The sequence below is a fragment of the Verticillium nonalfalfae genome, assembly GCF_003724135.2.
Source record: "Verticillium nonalfalfae strain VnAa140/NRRL 66861 chromosome Unknown scaffold_139, whole genome shotgun sequence".
NCBI classification, from domain to species: Eukaryota; Fungi; Ascomycota; class Sordariomycetes; order Glomerellales; family Plectosphaerellaceae; genus Verticillium; species Verticillium nonalfalfae.
This window is the reverse complement of record NW_021167364.1, coordinates 17,368-32,119: the sequence shown is the minus strand read 5'-3', so window position 1 is coordinate 32,119 and position 14,752 is coordinate 17,368. Positions and strand designations below refer to the sequence as shown.

General features: G+C 56.0%; 7 protein-coding genes across 7 annotated transcripts; 6 read left to right on the top strand and 1 right to left on the bottom strand.

The window, feature by feature from the left end:
* Positions 1-3,166: 3,166 nt before the first annotated feature.
* Positions 3,167-4,148, top strand: D7B24_001766 (uncharacterized protein; the record flags this gene model as incomplete). Its single annotated transcript, XM_028635987.1, has 2 exons — positions 3,167-3,597; positions 3,671-4,148. The coding sequence occupies 2 exons, from the start codon at positions 3,167-3,169 to the stop codon at positions 4,146-4,148; spliced, it is 909 nt and encodes a 302-aa protein (XP_028491635.1).
* Positions 4,149-5,084: 936 nt separating this feature from the next.
* On the top strand, positions 5,085-5,825 carry D7B24_001765 (uncharacterized protein; the record flags this gene model as incomplete). Its single annotated transcript, XM_028635986.1, has 1 exon — positions 5,085-5,825. One exon carries the CDS (start codon positions 5,085-5,087, stop codon positions 5,823-5,825), a length of 741 nt encoding a protein of 246 aa, XP_028491634.1.
* Positions 5,826-6,049: 224 nt separating this feature from the next.
* Positions 6,050-7,757, bottom strand: D7B24_001764 (uncharacterized protein; the record flags this gene model as incomplete). The annotated part of the gene is made up of 2 exons (XM_028635985.1): positions 6,050-7,412; positions 7,522-7,757. 2 exons carry the CDS (start codon positions 7,755-7,757, stop codon positions 6,050-6,052), a joined length of 1,599 nt encoding a protein of 532 aa, XP_028491633.1.
* A 1,139-nt stretch (positions 7,758-8,896) lies between these two features.
* Positions 8,897-10,638, top strand: D7B24_001763 (uncharacterized protein; the record flags this gene model as incomplete). Its single annotated transcript, XM_028635984.1, has 5 exons — positions 8,897-9,089; positions 9,176-9,561; positions 9,611-10,230; positions 10,283-10,421; positions 10,471-10,638. 5 exons carry the CDS (start codon positions 8,897-8,899, stop codon positions 10,636-10,638), a joined length of 1,506 nt encoding a protein of 501 aa, XP_028491632.1.
* Positions 10,639-11,034: 396 nt separating this feature from the next.
* Positions 11,035-11,512, top strand: MRP2_2 (40S ribosomal protein mrp2, mitochondrial; the record flags this gene model as incomplete). Its single annotated transcript, XM_028635983.1, has 3 exons — positions 11,035-11,141; positions 11,211-11,382; positions 11,450-11,512. The coding sequence occupies 3 exons, from the start codon at positions 11,035-11,037 to the stop codon at positions 11,510-11,512; spliced, it is 342 nt and encodes a 113-aa protein (XP_028491631.1).
* A 590-nt stretch (positions 11,513-12,102) lies between these two features.
* MRP2_1 (40S ribosomal protein mrp2, mitochondrial) lies at positions 12,103-13,520 on the top strand (the record flags this gene model as incomplete). Its single annotated transcript, XM_028635982.1, has 4 exons — positions 12,103-12,170; positions 12,215-12,330; positions 12,382-13,055; positions 13,119-13,520. The coding sequence occupies 4 exons, from the start codon at positions 12,103-12,105 to the stop codon at positions 13,518-13,520; spliced, it is 1,260 nt and encodes a 419-aa protein (XP_028491630.1).
* A 550-nt stretch (positions 13,521-14,070) lies between these two features.
* On the top strand, positions 14,071-14,685 carry MOCS2 (Molybdopterin synthase catalytic subunit; the record flags this gene model as incomplete). The annotated part of the gene is made up of 1 exon (XM_028635981.1): positions 14,071-14,685. The coding sequence occupies one exon, from the start codon at positions 14,071-14,073 to the stop codon at positions 14,683-14,685; it is 615 nt and encodes a 204-aa protein (XP_028491629.1).
* Positions 14,686-14,752: the final 67 nt, after the last annotated feature.

The window sequence follows — 14,752 nt, the reverse complement described above, 5'->3', positions numbered from 1 at the left end:
GACATTACCGTAGCCCCGGGATGCTGCCCTCCCCATTGCATCTATCCAAATTGCATCTTCAACTTGGTTACTTGGGCGTCTATCAAAGAAGAGCGCGACAGCTTCTGCATTTCCCAGTGTCGCTGCCACCTGGAGGGGTGTCAAGTTTTGCCGGTTTCGCAGGAGAAAATTTGCATTATGCTTCAGCAGACAGCAAACAATGTCATAGCTTGGTATACGGACTGCCAGGTGTAGCGGAGTATTGTGGTCTTCGTCGAAAACGTTACAGTCTCGATGTCTCGACAGGACCATCCGGACAATAGACACACTGTTGCTGGCTACTGCCATATGCAGCGCTCCTTCGACATTCGCCCCTTTGTCAAGCAAAAATTGGACGACACCGGTATGTCCGTACATCGCCGCTAGTTGCAGAGGTGTCCTCCCATAGGTGTCCTTGACGTCAATATCGACAGCATTCTTCATCTGATTTTGGTCGCCTGACGGAGGAAGTCGGTCAGAATTGGGTGGTTGACCCGGCTGTTGTCGACCCTTCTGTTCGTCCGGTATCTCGCCTAGATACAGTCTGACAAGGCGGTTGTTTCCTTGGCTTGCGGCATTGCAGAACGCTTTCCTGTGATAAGCCAGATATTCTTCTTGAGAAGTGTCGAGTCCATTATCGGCAAGAAGTTGCACAATGGACGTACGGCCGAGGGATGCGGCCGCGCCGAGTGGTGTCGATTCTGTATAGCCATGTCCATTTGGGTCGGCCCCCATTTGAAGAAGAGCGTTGGCAAAAGCTCTGTGGCCCTCTGCGCATGCTACACACAGCGCTTCATTTAACGTTGCCGTCTGCGCAGAATCGAAGCTCCGCGAGAGCCTGGTGAGCCAACGACTTATGTAGCTACCTCTGGGGTCTATGAGAAGTGCCATCGCCAGATTGAGAACGTTAAAGCGAGCGCTAACAATTAGGAGGTTAGAGTCTTGAGACAAGCTTTGGCCGCGATAGCTTCGATGATAGATGTACGCGCGCAACCAGTTCGCTCGAGTGACTGAATGTTCGCCAAAGAAGGACCTCTGGAGATTATATAATTGCGAAGACTTGGTGTTCAAATAGGCAGCATGTCTGAACCAGTACAGGGTTGCGTACTCGAGGAGCGGCTCAAACTGATACAGGTCCTCGTGATCGTCGGAATCGGTTTCGGCATCAGAATTGCAATTCGCAAGCGACCAGTTATCTGAGACAGTTGCATCATCTTCGGAATTTTCGTCCAAGCTTTCGAACAATTTGTTGTCCTGAAAGCTACTGCCTTCTATGGTGATGACACATGCCTCAGCCAGATATAGTTGAGCATCCTCATCACTAATATAGAAAGTGCGAAGGCCGGGTTGGTTGTTCATAAGGATCGGCAGCTGTTTCTGCAGATACTCTTTCGCCGACAGATGGACAAACGTGACCTGATCGTCATCGCGCCTGAGAATGTTGGCGCACAATGCTATTGCATCGAGTGTCGCTCGTTCGGCAGGGACCTCAGGGGACTCGTCATTACCTATGAGCGAAGCAAGTTCAGCTATAGTGAGGGGACGGACCGCGATGGCGGTGAGCTGTAGTAATAAGGCCGTCTGACGCCTATCGGATTCCTTGATCTGCATCAAGATTCGAGAATATGTGCTGTTCAAGCCATGCGGAAGTGATGCGAGTGCATTCTGAATCTGATTTGAAGTAGATTGCCTCGTGAGCTCCTGCATCGCGAATCCCACCCACAGGAAAGTCCCCTCTGATCTCCGTAGCAAATCTGTTTCGATCTTGGTACAGAACTGCGGGTCGAGATTGTGCGTCTGCGACAGCTGAGCCACCTCATACGCGATGAAGCGTCCAATGTCAGACTGCACCGAAGCATGATTATCAGGGTCAAGCTTCAGCCGTGTAAGGCCACGAAGTGCCGGAATGTCTCGGCTGACGATGAGCATTTTGACATTTGATCCTAACGCACCTGGCCTGCGAAGTCTGTCGATTAGGGGTCCAGTAGTGTCCTGGTCGTATTCATCGATGCCATCCACGAGACAGAACAATGATATCGAAGGATCGAAACAAGCGGCCAAAGCTCGAAAAATTATCCAAAGGCTTTCGAAGGAAGTTACGACGTTACGTGTATGCTGAGCAGATGCCTCTTCGGGAAGATGACGCGCGACTACGGGAGCCAAGTCTTCTCGACTCTGTAAGAGTTGAAAAATGAGGCCCCGAAGAATGGCAGCCGCTGAACTCTCATGTGCGTCGTCGTGGCTACAGAAGTAGTAGAGAACCTGATCTCCTGTTGCGGCAAACAGCCGTTCCAACTCGAAAGTGAGGAAAACCGATAGCATTGTCTTACCCATGCCGGGTCCACCAGAGATCCAGAGCAAGCTGAGATCACTCTTTTCAGTGAGCCATTTCTTAAAGAGTTCATGTCCTTTGATCCATTCGCATGTTTTTGGTGTTCTTTCTCCTTTTTTGGTGATAACCCTCTCGCGATCGACTTGGGGGTCGGAGAGAAAGATCTTAGTTTGGATAACACTAGGCTTGGTCCCCTGGATTGCCAGCACATCTAATACACCATGATGACGTTAGTCAGACGCTGTGCAAACAACCTATCTGAGCAGAGACTATGCCGTGATGTTTTTGCCGGACGTACTTGTACCTTGAGGGTGAACGGCATTTGGCAGATTCACAGGCCCTGTGGTGAATACAGCGACGGACGTGGAGCCATTATTCGCTGAGACATGCCGGATGCTCTGCTGCGGTCGTAACTGCGCGTTGGAAGCCAGGAAAGGCTCTTCGAGCGTGTTCGCGCTGTCGCTCATCTGCCGAAAGGTACTGCTGAAGCGAGATGCCTCAGCAAATACTGGCGTTGCTTGAAGTAAAGTATGATGTCTACCTTATCGAAAGGGGTTGCGCTGTTGTATTTGCAAACTGAGTATGTACTCGGTTTCGTTTTTCCAGCTACAGCATCAAACGCTTGTCTGTCGACGTTCCAAGCGCTCCCTATCAGATCGCACGTCTAAGCGCCCGGATGGACCAGGCTGCGCCCTCCTGCTTCTGCCTGGGCTGAAGTGTCAAGCCATGTTGGCCTCAAAATAGCTGGGCTCAGCTAGATGGACTGGGCGCTGATTTAGTCTTGAACAACACCCTGAACAATCAATCGTCGTCACGATGGACGGTCTTAGTGCCGCTGCATCCACTGTAGGTATCGTTGTGGCTGCCGTTCAGAGCGTGCAAATACTCGTACGAACCATTGAGGATATCAAAGATGCTCCCCGAGAGGTGCAGGCCATTCGACGCGATCTTGAGACTCTTGCTTCGATCTTTGCACAGCTGGACCGTTTTCTGCAGGACGACGACCGACAGCAGACCGCCAACGCGCCGACCTCGACTATGTGGACAGCCACGGACAATTGTCGCATTGCCTGCAACGACTTCCAAGGTCTTCTGAAAAACTGGCTGAAGCATTCTACGCAGACCCATATGTTCTGGACTGACAGATGGCGAATCGGACTATTTGGCGTCAGCAGGACCAAGGCGTTCAGAGAGCGTTTGGCGGACTACAAAGACACGCTGTGTTTATCGTTGCAAACGGTCAACCTGTAGGTCGACTCGCCCCACCTTGTTACACTGAAAACTTTGCCGCGAGAAGCACAAGGTCTGATACCAGCACAGGTTACAACAGATGCCGAAAGGCGTAGGTGTAGAGGCCGAGACAGTGAAGAGCGCACGACTGCTTGAATCAGAAGCTCGGGTACGCCTGGATGGCGCCAGGAAGCAAGCTGAAGAGATCAAGAGCGACCATCGGATCGTTCTGTTCGAAACACAGCACCTGACGCAGGCTCCAGAGGGTGCGGCGGTAGACATTCGACGCGATGTTGTACGAGACTTCGAGGTCCTTCAGGAAGCGAACCGTCTGTTGCAAGAGGTGTGCCTGGAAAGTATGCAGAAAGCGGCCACAGCACGGCGTGCGCAAAACATCCAGGATGTCAAGGCCACAAACGACAGTACAGCGTTGGCAGGCTACATCAATACAGATGATCTAGGTGCGATCGACCAAGACATTCGCCATATCACGGCAGATACGAGGAGCGTGGCGGTTGCAGGTGTTGTCAAGGGAGTGGATTTCAACAGCCTGTTTTCCAAGAGGTAGATCGGCAAGGTTACGGTCGACACATGCGGAGGGGATCGTCGAATGACTTCACACGGCAGCCGTTGTCACCCGTTGGCTCACACAGCAAGGGTGTCGAGTCAGACGAGGGCGGATGCTGTGGATAAGGTAGTCTCTGTCCAGCCAGGTGCATAGGTATACAAGGATTGGTAGCGGCCAGAATATGCTCGATAGCTCCTGTTGATGGTGATGCGGATGCTGCTGTTGACAGCTTCAGCCCTCCTCAATCGGTGGCAGTTACAGTCACCAGTGTCGGCGGTACCTACCTCCCCTAGGTAGTGGGCTAACAAGGTAGGAGGCCACGCTGATGCCCCACAACGAATGACTGCAAGCTCTTTGTCACCCCAGACAGTTAGGACGCTAAAACGCGGGACGAGCGCGAAAAAACACGCCCGACGCGGGACGGGGAAAGGACGCAGGGACCCTCCTTCCGCCCTGGATTGAGTGGATTCAGGGCCGTGTTGGGTGGTTTTGGGCGGTTTTGGGCAGTCGCACCCGGCCCAGCCCACGCTGCTGTGACGACGCCCTCGGACCCCACCACATGCTGACCATCTTCCCTGCCTCTCGTCTGCCCCCAGCACCTGTGGAATCTTGCCCTCTTCTCATTCCGTCTCCCTACCAACCGAACTTCCCCTCCATTTGCGTCATTGCGACAGAGCGTTTTGGGCCCCCCCTTGCAACCGACTGTCTCGTTTCGTTGTTGCTTGCGTCTTCCCTTTTTGTAAAAATCGAACTGACCATCTCCACTCCAACCTGTCGCTACACGATACCGCTGCTGCCAACCATCAAGGCCACCACCACCTCAACAAAGTTTCCCTTTCGAGCAACCTTACTACAAAAGCCGACGACACTGCAGGCCCTGCGTTATCCCAGTCCACCTCTCCGTTTTACAAACCTCGCCTCATCAACACCTCCACCATGTCTACACCCCGAACCAAGCGCCAATTCGCTGGCGCAGCCTCTGATCCCGCCCAGCGCCAGATCACCTCATTCTTCACCCCTTCAACTTCGCCGCCTCCGAGTTCTCAGCCGGCAGCCGCCACGCTCCCCGCGAGCGTCCAGACCAATCTCCTCAGCGTCGGCATGCGCGTCCGCAAGAGTGTGCCCGAGGGCTACAAGACCGGTTCATACAGCGCCTTCAAGCTCTGGTCCGACACGTCCGTCGCCCCTACGACCAAGGCCAAGCCCGCCTTCAAGGCTCCCGCGCAGCGCGAACTGCTTCCCTTTTGCGGCATTCACAACATCGGTGGCTTCGCGAGCCAGCCTGTCGACTGTATTGACGACGGCGGCGAGGACGACAGCGACGTGCCCGACATTGACGATGTGCCGGGTTTGACCAGCTCGCAGGAAAGCGTCGAGAGCGCCGTCTCCGCTTCATCACGGAAGCGCATCTATGATGATGACGAAGAAGAAGCTGCGACAGACAGTCTGCAAGTACCGTATCCAGGCAAGAGCGCTTGGGCCGACGACGATGTGAGCCCGCAGAGCCTGTCCCCTGCAGGATGGGCCAATGCCCGGCCGATGGCCATGCCGAGGCGTCTGGGGCAGCGCAAGGCCGCGACAACGACAACGACTACGAGCTCAGGGCAAGAGAACTTGAGGGATTTCGAGGAGGCTGACTTCCTAGTCGAGGAGGGTATGGACATGACAGATGCTTGACTCGGCGCGCGCGAGGTCACACGATGAGGAGGATGGGCCACCAGCATATGGCGTTGGAAGGAGTTGTACTCTGCAAGAGCTGCTTTGAGGACATTTGTACCACTGTCTGTTTGATTACCTGCGTTGGGTTGACACTTTTGCTACACTAGAGTACCACGTTGAATTTACAGTTTTCCGGGATTCGCTCACCAGCCTTGTCCCCTGAGTCTCCCAGTGCAAGTTACCTACATACCTGTAAAAGGCTCTCGAAATTCGAGCAGATCTCGTTGCCCGTAAAAGTCGCCGGCGACGGTCAAAATCATATTCAGGGTCGCACGCATGTTGGTTCTTGCACGCCACCGGTCTTCGGCTGCCTGTTTTTCTGTCGCCTCCTCTTCGGCGCCTTGCACCTCGACTGTGTCCAGCGCGGCGAGAATTCTACTTCGCATCGCTTCGAGACTCTCTGGGTTCTCAGCCTCCGACCGCGGGGCCTGCGGATCTCGTGGGACCTGTTCTTCTGAGGCCTCGCCATCTTCGGGGCAGTCCATGGGCTCTGACTGCACGTCGTCGTCTTTGGTGTCCTTGCGCCGAGGTTCGACTCTGGGCTCCGCTGCCGGCTCTAAGGGTTCGCTCTCGGGGGCCTTGTCGTTGTCGCCGTCGTCTGTCTCACCTTGTTCGGTTTGCTCCGCGCCCCGGCCTTCTCTACGATGTATCGCTCGATCGTCTTGACCTGCGGTGGCGTCTTCAGCATCGCCAGCATCGACAACTTCGCCGTCATTCTCGTCAACCTCCATGTCCTCGAGCACGGCGTCATCATCCGAGCTGTCATCAATGGCATCGTGCACCCCGAGGTCCCCCTCGAGCGCCTCCCTCAGGTTCGCCATGTCCGCCAGGCTCTGGTTCATCAGCACGGCGCGCCGGCCCAGGTCCCGTATCCAGCTCATCTCGACGTGGTTCAGCTCGCCACGGTCCGGCAGCCGCGCGAGCAGCGCCCACACCCAGCGGCTCGTGCGCTCGGCAATCTCGCCCCCGCGCCGCAGGAAGCTGCCCGACAGCAGCACGCGCAGGACCCGGAGGACGCTATCCTTGTCCATGCTCGCGACCTGCACGGGGGACGGGTCGGCCGTGCGCAGGCGGTGGTCCCAGATCTTGAATGTGGCGGAGCGGGGGCCAAAGTGGCCGACAAAGGGGCTGTGCGTGCGAGACAGGTTCTGGACGGCCTCCTCGGGCGGCTTGCTGTGGAGGAGGGTGCGAAGGGCAGAATAGTGGGAGAGGAGCGAGGCGAAGTAGGCTTCGTGGATGGCGGCGTCGGAGGCGTCGTCCTCGTCTTGTTCCGCGGCGTCGCCGTCCCACGCTGCGCCGTCCTCGTCGTCGCCGTAAGCCGCGTCCTCATCCCACGACTCTGGCGCGCCAATGTATGCGCCGTCGACGTAGCGGCCTCGGAAGTCGCCAGTGCCCTCGTCGTACAGGCCACGGTCCATGTGCCTGTCCTCCTCGCCCTCCTTGGGCTCGTCGTCGCTTGTCCAATGCTGGAAGTCCGTCGGTAGCTGTGGGCCGATGGGTATCTTTGGTGCAACAAGCAGGTGCGGGATGCCGTTGGCTTCTTGCCTGTATACTCACCACGTCAGCAACGAGGTACTCGCTCAACTAAGGGGTGGGAGAACTGGTTCAGCGCGAGGTCGACGTGTGTTTGTGTCCCGAGAGTTTTCAAGCTTACCTCACAGATTTCAAATAGGCCATGGCATCTCCGTCATCTTCAAAATCGAGCTCTGGATCGACGGGAACCGTGGTGGCGCCGTCGTGGTTGCCAAAGACGTATTTCTGACCCCACGTCGGATCAATGTGGGAGTTCTGGTGTTGTCGAGCCTTGTTCGACTGGCTCTTGGATCGCTTCGCGGCTGGCTCGACGGAGTGATCGCTGGCCGAGTCGGCGTAGTCTCGTTTTGAAGCCATGGCGGACCTTGTGCAAGTGTTTCGAACTCCGGGGCAAATCGACAGAGAAGAGTTGAAGCCTAGAGCGTGATCAAGCCAACACAGGAACATCTGCTCTGGCGTTGGAAATATTTAAGTGGAGACAGCTAGGGAGCTCGGGCGAGCTCCATGTACCTCTGTGTCTGGTGCCTACAGGTACCTGAGGTGCAACATGTGCTCGTTCTGGCGGTGGAACCGTGCTTGGCCTCAATTGAGGACCCCTGCCAATCTCAGAGGCCAGAGGATATGGCTATCAGCCAACAAAGCTCTACATACCTTAGCCATAGAAGATTTTCCTTGATCCAGTATTGCGCAAGCCGAGTCGGACTCTCTTACTACGTAAAGAGTCTTGTCGGACAGGTTCGCGCCGAGTTCGACACTGCTCCAGGCAACAGTCATTGTACAGCGAGCAGTTGAACTTCAGTACTCACCCGAGTCAAGCTTACCATGCCGCACAGCCGGATCACTGATCGTGTCAAACGTCTTGTGCAGATATTCGTAGGGCTGTTCCTGCAGGCTTATTCTGCTAGCGCTGCTGCTGTGGAAAGCGAGCAATACGGGAGACCCTCATTGGCCATCTTCTTGAAGATCACAGCGGGAATACCAGGCAACGGTTGGAAGCGCTGGCAGTGAGTTCGGCTCCCCGTCATCAACGCTTAAACTGGGTCAAGAACAGCACGCCGTCTCACTTACAGGCTGCTCATGTGCCGGTTGACGATAATTGATTCGTTGTTTTCCGCACCGCTCACTGGAGACCGAACGGGAGCTTGTACTCATGACGAACCTGAAGCCATCCATATAAGATCCTCGATGTGACTTTTTTCGGATGAGAGTCAGGTTCCGAAATTCGATACTTTGAAGAGATTCCTTACTCTCACAATACTACCATGACTTTGTCCAGATTTCAGACCACCATACTCCTGCTCGTCTTGACATGCTTCTCCTCCTTCTGCCATGGCATCTGTGTACCACAACAGGTCTGCAAGGTATACCCAGGCGATCCCCAATGGCCCTCAGCAAAGCAGTGGAGCAAGCTTCAATTCTCACTTGGAGGTCGACTGCTGCGACCAGCTCCCCCTGGAGCTATCTGTCATCCAGAACAGCCCACATACAACCGTGAAATGTGCCCCAGCGTCGAGGCAGCATGGAGCGTCTACGAGTTCCACACCGGACATCCCATCTCGGTCATGTGGGACAATTTCAGTAACGATAGCTGTCTTCCCAACCCCTCTTATCCGTGCAGTCCTGCAGGATATCCTCCGTACGTTGTCAACGCTACCACCGCCGAACACGTGAAGCTAGGCATTGACTTTGGTGAGTGTTTCCAATTCGACCTGGTCATCGGTCTGACACGATCGCAGCGCGAAAGCACAATGTAAGACTCGTGGTGAAAAACACAGGGCACGACTACCTTGGACGGTCCATTGCCCCTGGTGCTCTGTCAATCTGGACCCATAACATAAGAGACATCACTTACCATAAAGACGAGTTCATGCCAGACGGCTGCGACGTTAGTATATCTGGTAGCGCCCTCACAGCTGGCGGTGGTGTTCAGGTCTATGATGCGTACCTTGCTGCCGCCAAGTATAACCACACCATAGTCGGGGGTGGCGGAAAGTCTGTTGGGCTAGGTGGTTACATCACAGGCGGCGGTCACTCTATCCTGAGTGCCAAGCACGGTCTTGCGGCGGATCAGGTTCTCCAGGCAGAAATTGTGACACCCAAGGGTGATATCGTAACGGCCAACGAGTGCCAAAACCAGGATCTCTTTTGGGCCATTCGCGGTGTCAGTAGCTTGCCACCATGTGTCGATCGACAGGACTAACGCAGACCAGGGCGGCGGCGGCACATTTGGTGTCCTCACGTCCATAACGCTCACGACATACCCGAGTCCGAAGATTGTTAGCTTCACGGTTATGCTCGGAACTGCAGCTGACGCCCCCTTCCTCTGGGACATCATCACGCTTGCCTTCTCTCGTCTTCCCACCTGGGGCGACGCAGGATTGTCTGGCTACTTCTTCTCATCAGCTCGCACGCCGAGCCCACTTCCCATCACTGGCGGGCCTAAGGAGGTCGGCGGTCTTATGGGCATCACAATACTCCAGGATCAGGAGCCCGACGCGATGCTCGAGCTTTTCGGCGCCCTCAACGAAACATTGCAGGAACGCTGGCCGGGCATGGTCTTCTTCTACGCCCAGGAGCAGCATTTCGACTCGTTCATCGACTGGTACGACGTGTACTATGACCAGGGCACCGCTGGCAACTCCACGTACCTCGGCTCGCGGTTGCTACCCAAGGATGTGCTTGAAGGTGATCAAGATGCGTTAAAGAGTGCGCTTGAGACGGCAGGCGGGCCTACGGGTGGATTGTCGGCTTTCCTCGTGGCCGGAAAAGGCGTGGCCAACGCGAAGCCACGGGGAGGCGGAAATGCCGTCCACCCAGCCTGGCGCAAGGCGTACTTGCATATAAGGACGTTCCAAGTTTGTGATTTTACTGAAATGCACAAGACTGATAAAACTTGCAGTTGGCAGCATGGGGTTTCCGCCGTTTAACAAGACAGCCGAGAGTGAGGCCATCGAGACTCTCACGACTCATTTTGAGCCGCTTCGACAGCTCACGCCTGATGGAGGCTCCTACGTGAACGAGGTAGGTCGATTTGGTCATCCTTCTGCTGCTGGTTGTTGACAGTCTACAGGCCCTGAAGTACGAGCCAAACTTCCAGCAGGCATTCTGGGGCAAACATTACGAGCGGCTCGCGCAGATCAAGAGAAAGTTCGACTCTGATGATCTGTTTTGGTGCCAGCCATGTATTGGTAATGAACGGTGGGAAGAGCGCGACGATGGACGACTGTGTAGGAAGTAGATTGTGCTTGCTCATGTCTGATCAGGTACTTCCAAACATGCACTCGCTTGTGATCCAAATGATCCAAATGATCCAAATGGAGAGAAAAAAAAGGGATTTCGTCTTCCGTTCTGGATTGTCCGATGGATACGTTGTTTCGGGCTGCCATGCCATTTTGTGAGCTTGGGTAACCACATCATGAACAAGTCAGATGCCGGTACATGTCAGGGGCGTGGAGTGACAAGTTCTAGTAGTGGAGCCGACTACACGCCTGCATCTTTTCTGTCGGCATAGCCCGCCGTAGTCCACGTGACCCGCTTCAAACATCCAACCGCCATCAATCGCATCACCAAACTTTCCGCCGCCGACAGTCGCCTCCCGACGAGCAGCAGCACAACCCGCCACCAACCGCCCACAATGTCGATGTTCCGCCCCAAGAAGCTCGACCTGAGCTGCTTCACCAATGTGCGCGTCCTGCGCGACAACGCCAAGCGCCAGGTCTTCCAGGAGCACGAGACCCAGAGGTAGGCAGCTCGCACGACCATGCGCACCGGGTGACGAACCTTAGCTAATCACTTTTCACCAACGCGCAGGCAAGCCCTCCGATACCTCATTCGCAACACGACTCTGCCGCCTCGTGTGCGCGCCGAAGCCCAGCTGCAGCTGACGCAGATGCACGCCTATACGCGCCCCACGCAGATCAGGAACCGGTGCATTATGGGTGGAAAGAGCCGCGGTGTTTTCAGGGACTTCAAGATGTCCAGGGTGCGTCAAATCCGTGTTGCGAAAATGACCAGATTTCCCGGCCGAAAGTGCTAACTCGCTGGACCAGTTTGCGTTCAGGATGGAGGCGTACCAGGGCAACCTGCCGGGCGTGAAGAAGGCGAGCTGGTAGAGCCGCGAAGGGAGCTCTGGACGATGCCAGTGTACAACTAGTAGGCCGAATGGCGTTTGCCGTCGTGCCGTGACGATATCTGGACGGCGTGATATTCATGGGCGGTTGCTGGCCTGGATGGTGGACCCCAAGGCCGCGCCGACGCTTAGCATGTACAACAATCCACCACCTGGCGAAAATAGACGATTTTATTTGGTTCAACGAGGTGCTGGTCGTCTCAGAAATCGGCCTTGGGCGGTGCAGTGTTTGATATGGGGCCCCAGCGATTGTTTGGGCGGAGTGCCTTCAAACCTCGGTCCTGCAAACCTCGGTCCTGCAAGTAGACTCCTGCCTGGTATCTAAGTACGTAGTAACCTGGAGGGCAGGAGACTGAAGCGGTCTTCTCGCAACTTCTCCTCCTTGCCAATACATTAGGGCACGAGCTGCAGTGTATGCCGTCAGCGATCGAACACCGCAAACGATACATCAGTCCGCTCATCCAGTCACCATTCACTCACCGTGATATTCGTTCGCCCAGAGTCTACGTTAACCGATACTGTCAGCTTACTTCCTTCTCGGTTTCCCCTCAGTCTCAGACATCGATCTGCACAATGTTCCGCCGCAAGTGGTCTGGTCTCCCCAGAGACTATCTCTTTCCTTCCAATCTCAAGGACCTTGGGTTAGTCAAACGCTCGTTGGTGCAACTCTATCTAACCGTCACAGGTACTTCATCAACGAAGATGATGAAATCCGCAGCGTCGCTGACCCCGATCGCTACTTCAAATACTGGATCGACAAGAACATGCGTGTCAACGGCCGTCAACGTTTCCACTTCAACGGTCCGTCTGCAGCACGCAGTCATTCGGTTTCTCCCGCTGATCGATCACTAGATGCCGTCCAAAAGATTGTCCATGCCCGCCTTGAAGCCGAGGGCCTAGAGCAGCATAGCCTTCCCTTTGGCTCAAAGCCCGAAGATCCCCAAGTGACCATCTTCGCGAGCGCAGATTTACATCGCAAGTCACGAGTCACCGTCATATTCGGCGAACCCAACCAAAGCCTCGGCAACCTCGCCTTGCGCGTTGCCAACGGGCCCGGCGGCATCAGCATGGGCACCATGGTCTCGGTTGTGCAGACCCTCAAGCAGCAAGTTTCGTCACCCGACGACTCGCAATCTCCAGGCATCATCCTCTGCAATGTGGGCGCCGTGTTCTGGTGGCCTGAGGAAGAGCGCGCCCTGACCCTCAGCCACATGTCTGATATGCCACTCGCCAGCCTCGCACATCACGGCCGCCGCATCACCACAGCAAACCAGGTTCCCGGGCTCGAGACGTCAGAGAAGCACATCAGCTACATCTTTGAGGCTGTACTGCCTGCCCTGACGAGCGAAGACGCGCGACTTGACCTCCTTGGCATCGGCCTTAGTGCAGATATGCTTGAGGCCTACCTAGACCAAGACTATGTCTGGACCCGGTGGGGAGGTCGCATGAACACGATTTCCATTCTCGGTGGCATCACCGACGGTGCAAGCCTGAAGCACCAGGCCTTTAAGGATTTTCTTGCCAAGGTAGGTGCGCCGTCCTATAATCGCACTGTCGTTCATCATTTCTACTGCTGACCTGCCGTGCAGCGTGCCCGGGCATACATTACATCCGAAGAGCCGGCTGATATGCCCCTCGCGGGACCTCATGGCAACAGCAAGACTTCTACTTTTCTGAACCACGGTACCGCGGCTGTTTACAGCTCGGGCGAGCCCTACTATGTCGAGATGATACTCGTGCGGGCGCGCGAGTCGATTCTCGGCTGGCTTGGCGAGGTTGCTGCTACGGGATTTGCCGCATATCAACACCCTGAGATCACGGTTGTCGACATTGCGTCTCAAATGGAGGCGAGTACTGAGTCTGGTTGGGCCAATGTTGATACGGAGTGGGGTGACGTCCCCGTTGATGTGAGGCCGACTATCAGCTTCGGAGGCGATGGACGTGGTGTGACAGCCGCAGCTGAGCTGGTGATCGGTCGTGAGTCTGACTAAGATGAAGCTCGGCGTGATGAGATGTTTCAAGGTGCGGAACATGACGCAGGGCAGTCTGAGAGCGAGACGTTGCTGAAGCTGAAGAGTATTTCGCTGGGGCTGCGAATTAAGTCTGTGGACAGCACACGGATCGGCGGCGAGGTCGGACGTCAAGGCTTGATCTAAGAAGACCTGTAAAAATTATCAGCTGATTCTGAAGACCATTTCGATCCGTGACAGGACGTAGGACATCGAGGCCTCGACTCTACCCCTATTCGTGTGGGGTGCTGCTGCAGCAAAGGGGCTCGGTGAGAATATCGGTGAAGTCGGTGAGGGAATTCCAGCATCTCCACAGCATCAACTGAGCATCATCGGGGACTCATCGGACGTTCTGTGAGACAAACTACACGAAGTTTCACAATCCAACATTTCGACTGATCATCGTCGCCCAAATCTGAGAGCCAGCCTCTGACGCCCTCTCATCTGATCCACCAAGCATCCCGAATCAGGCAGAAACCCCAAAACTACCACGCCTACCAGTACTTCCAACACACACACACACACACACACAATGGCCACCCCCGACCAAGGCCCCTGGCACCTCTCGTCCCCCCAGACGCACGTCTCCCTCACCCACGCCCCCCTCTCCGCGACAGCGGTCCTCGACCAGATCCGGTCGCCGCGCGCCGGCGCCCTCGTCCTCTTCGCCGGCACGACGCGCGACTCGTTCGCCGGCAAGCCCGTGCGCGAGCTGCACTACAGCGCCTACGCGCCGCGCGCGCTGCGCACCATGGCCGCCGTCGCCGACAAGGTGCGCGCGCGCCACGGCCTCGAGGGCGTCGCCATCGTGCACCGCCTCGGCACCGTGCCCGTCGGCGAGGAGAGCGTGCTCATCGGGGTGGCGGCGGCGCACAGGGGCCCCGCGTGGCGGGCGGGCGAGGAGGCGCTCGAGCTCGTCAAGGAGAGGGTCGAGGTGTGGAAGCGGGAGGAGTTCTTCGGGGAGGAGGGCGTCTGGCGGGCGAATCGGGATGGGGCGCAGGGCGTGTATGAGACGGGGCCTCGGGGGACGAAGGAGGAAGAGAGTGTGTCGGGACAGGGTCAGGAGCAGACGAGTGATGCAGTGGCGGAGACGCCGGGACGAGAAGAGATAGAGACGGCGGGAGGAGATTCGAAGGTGGAGAGGTAAACTCCATAGTTCTCACGATATCCAAATGTCGACCATGTCATGACTGCGTGCCCATGGGCCATGTCGA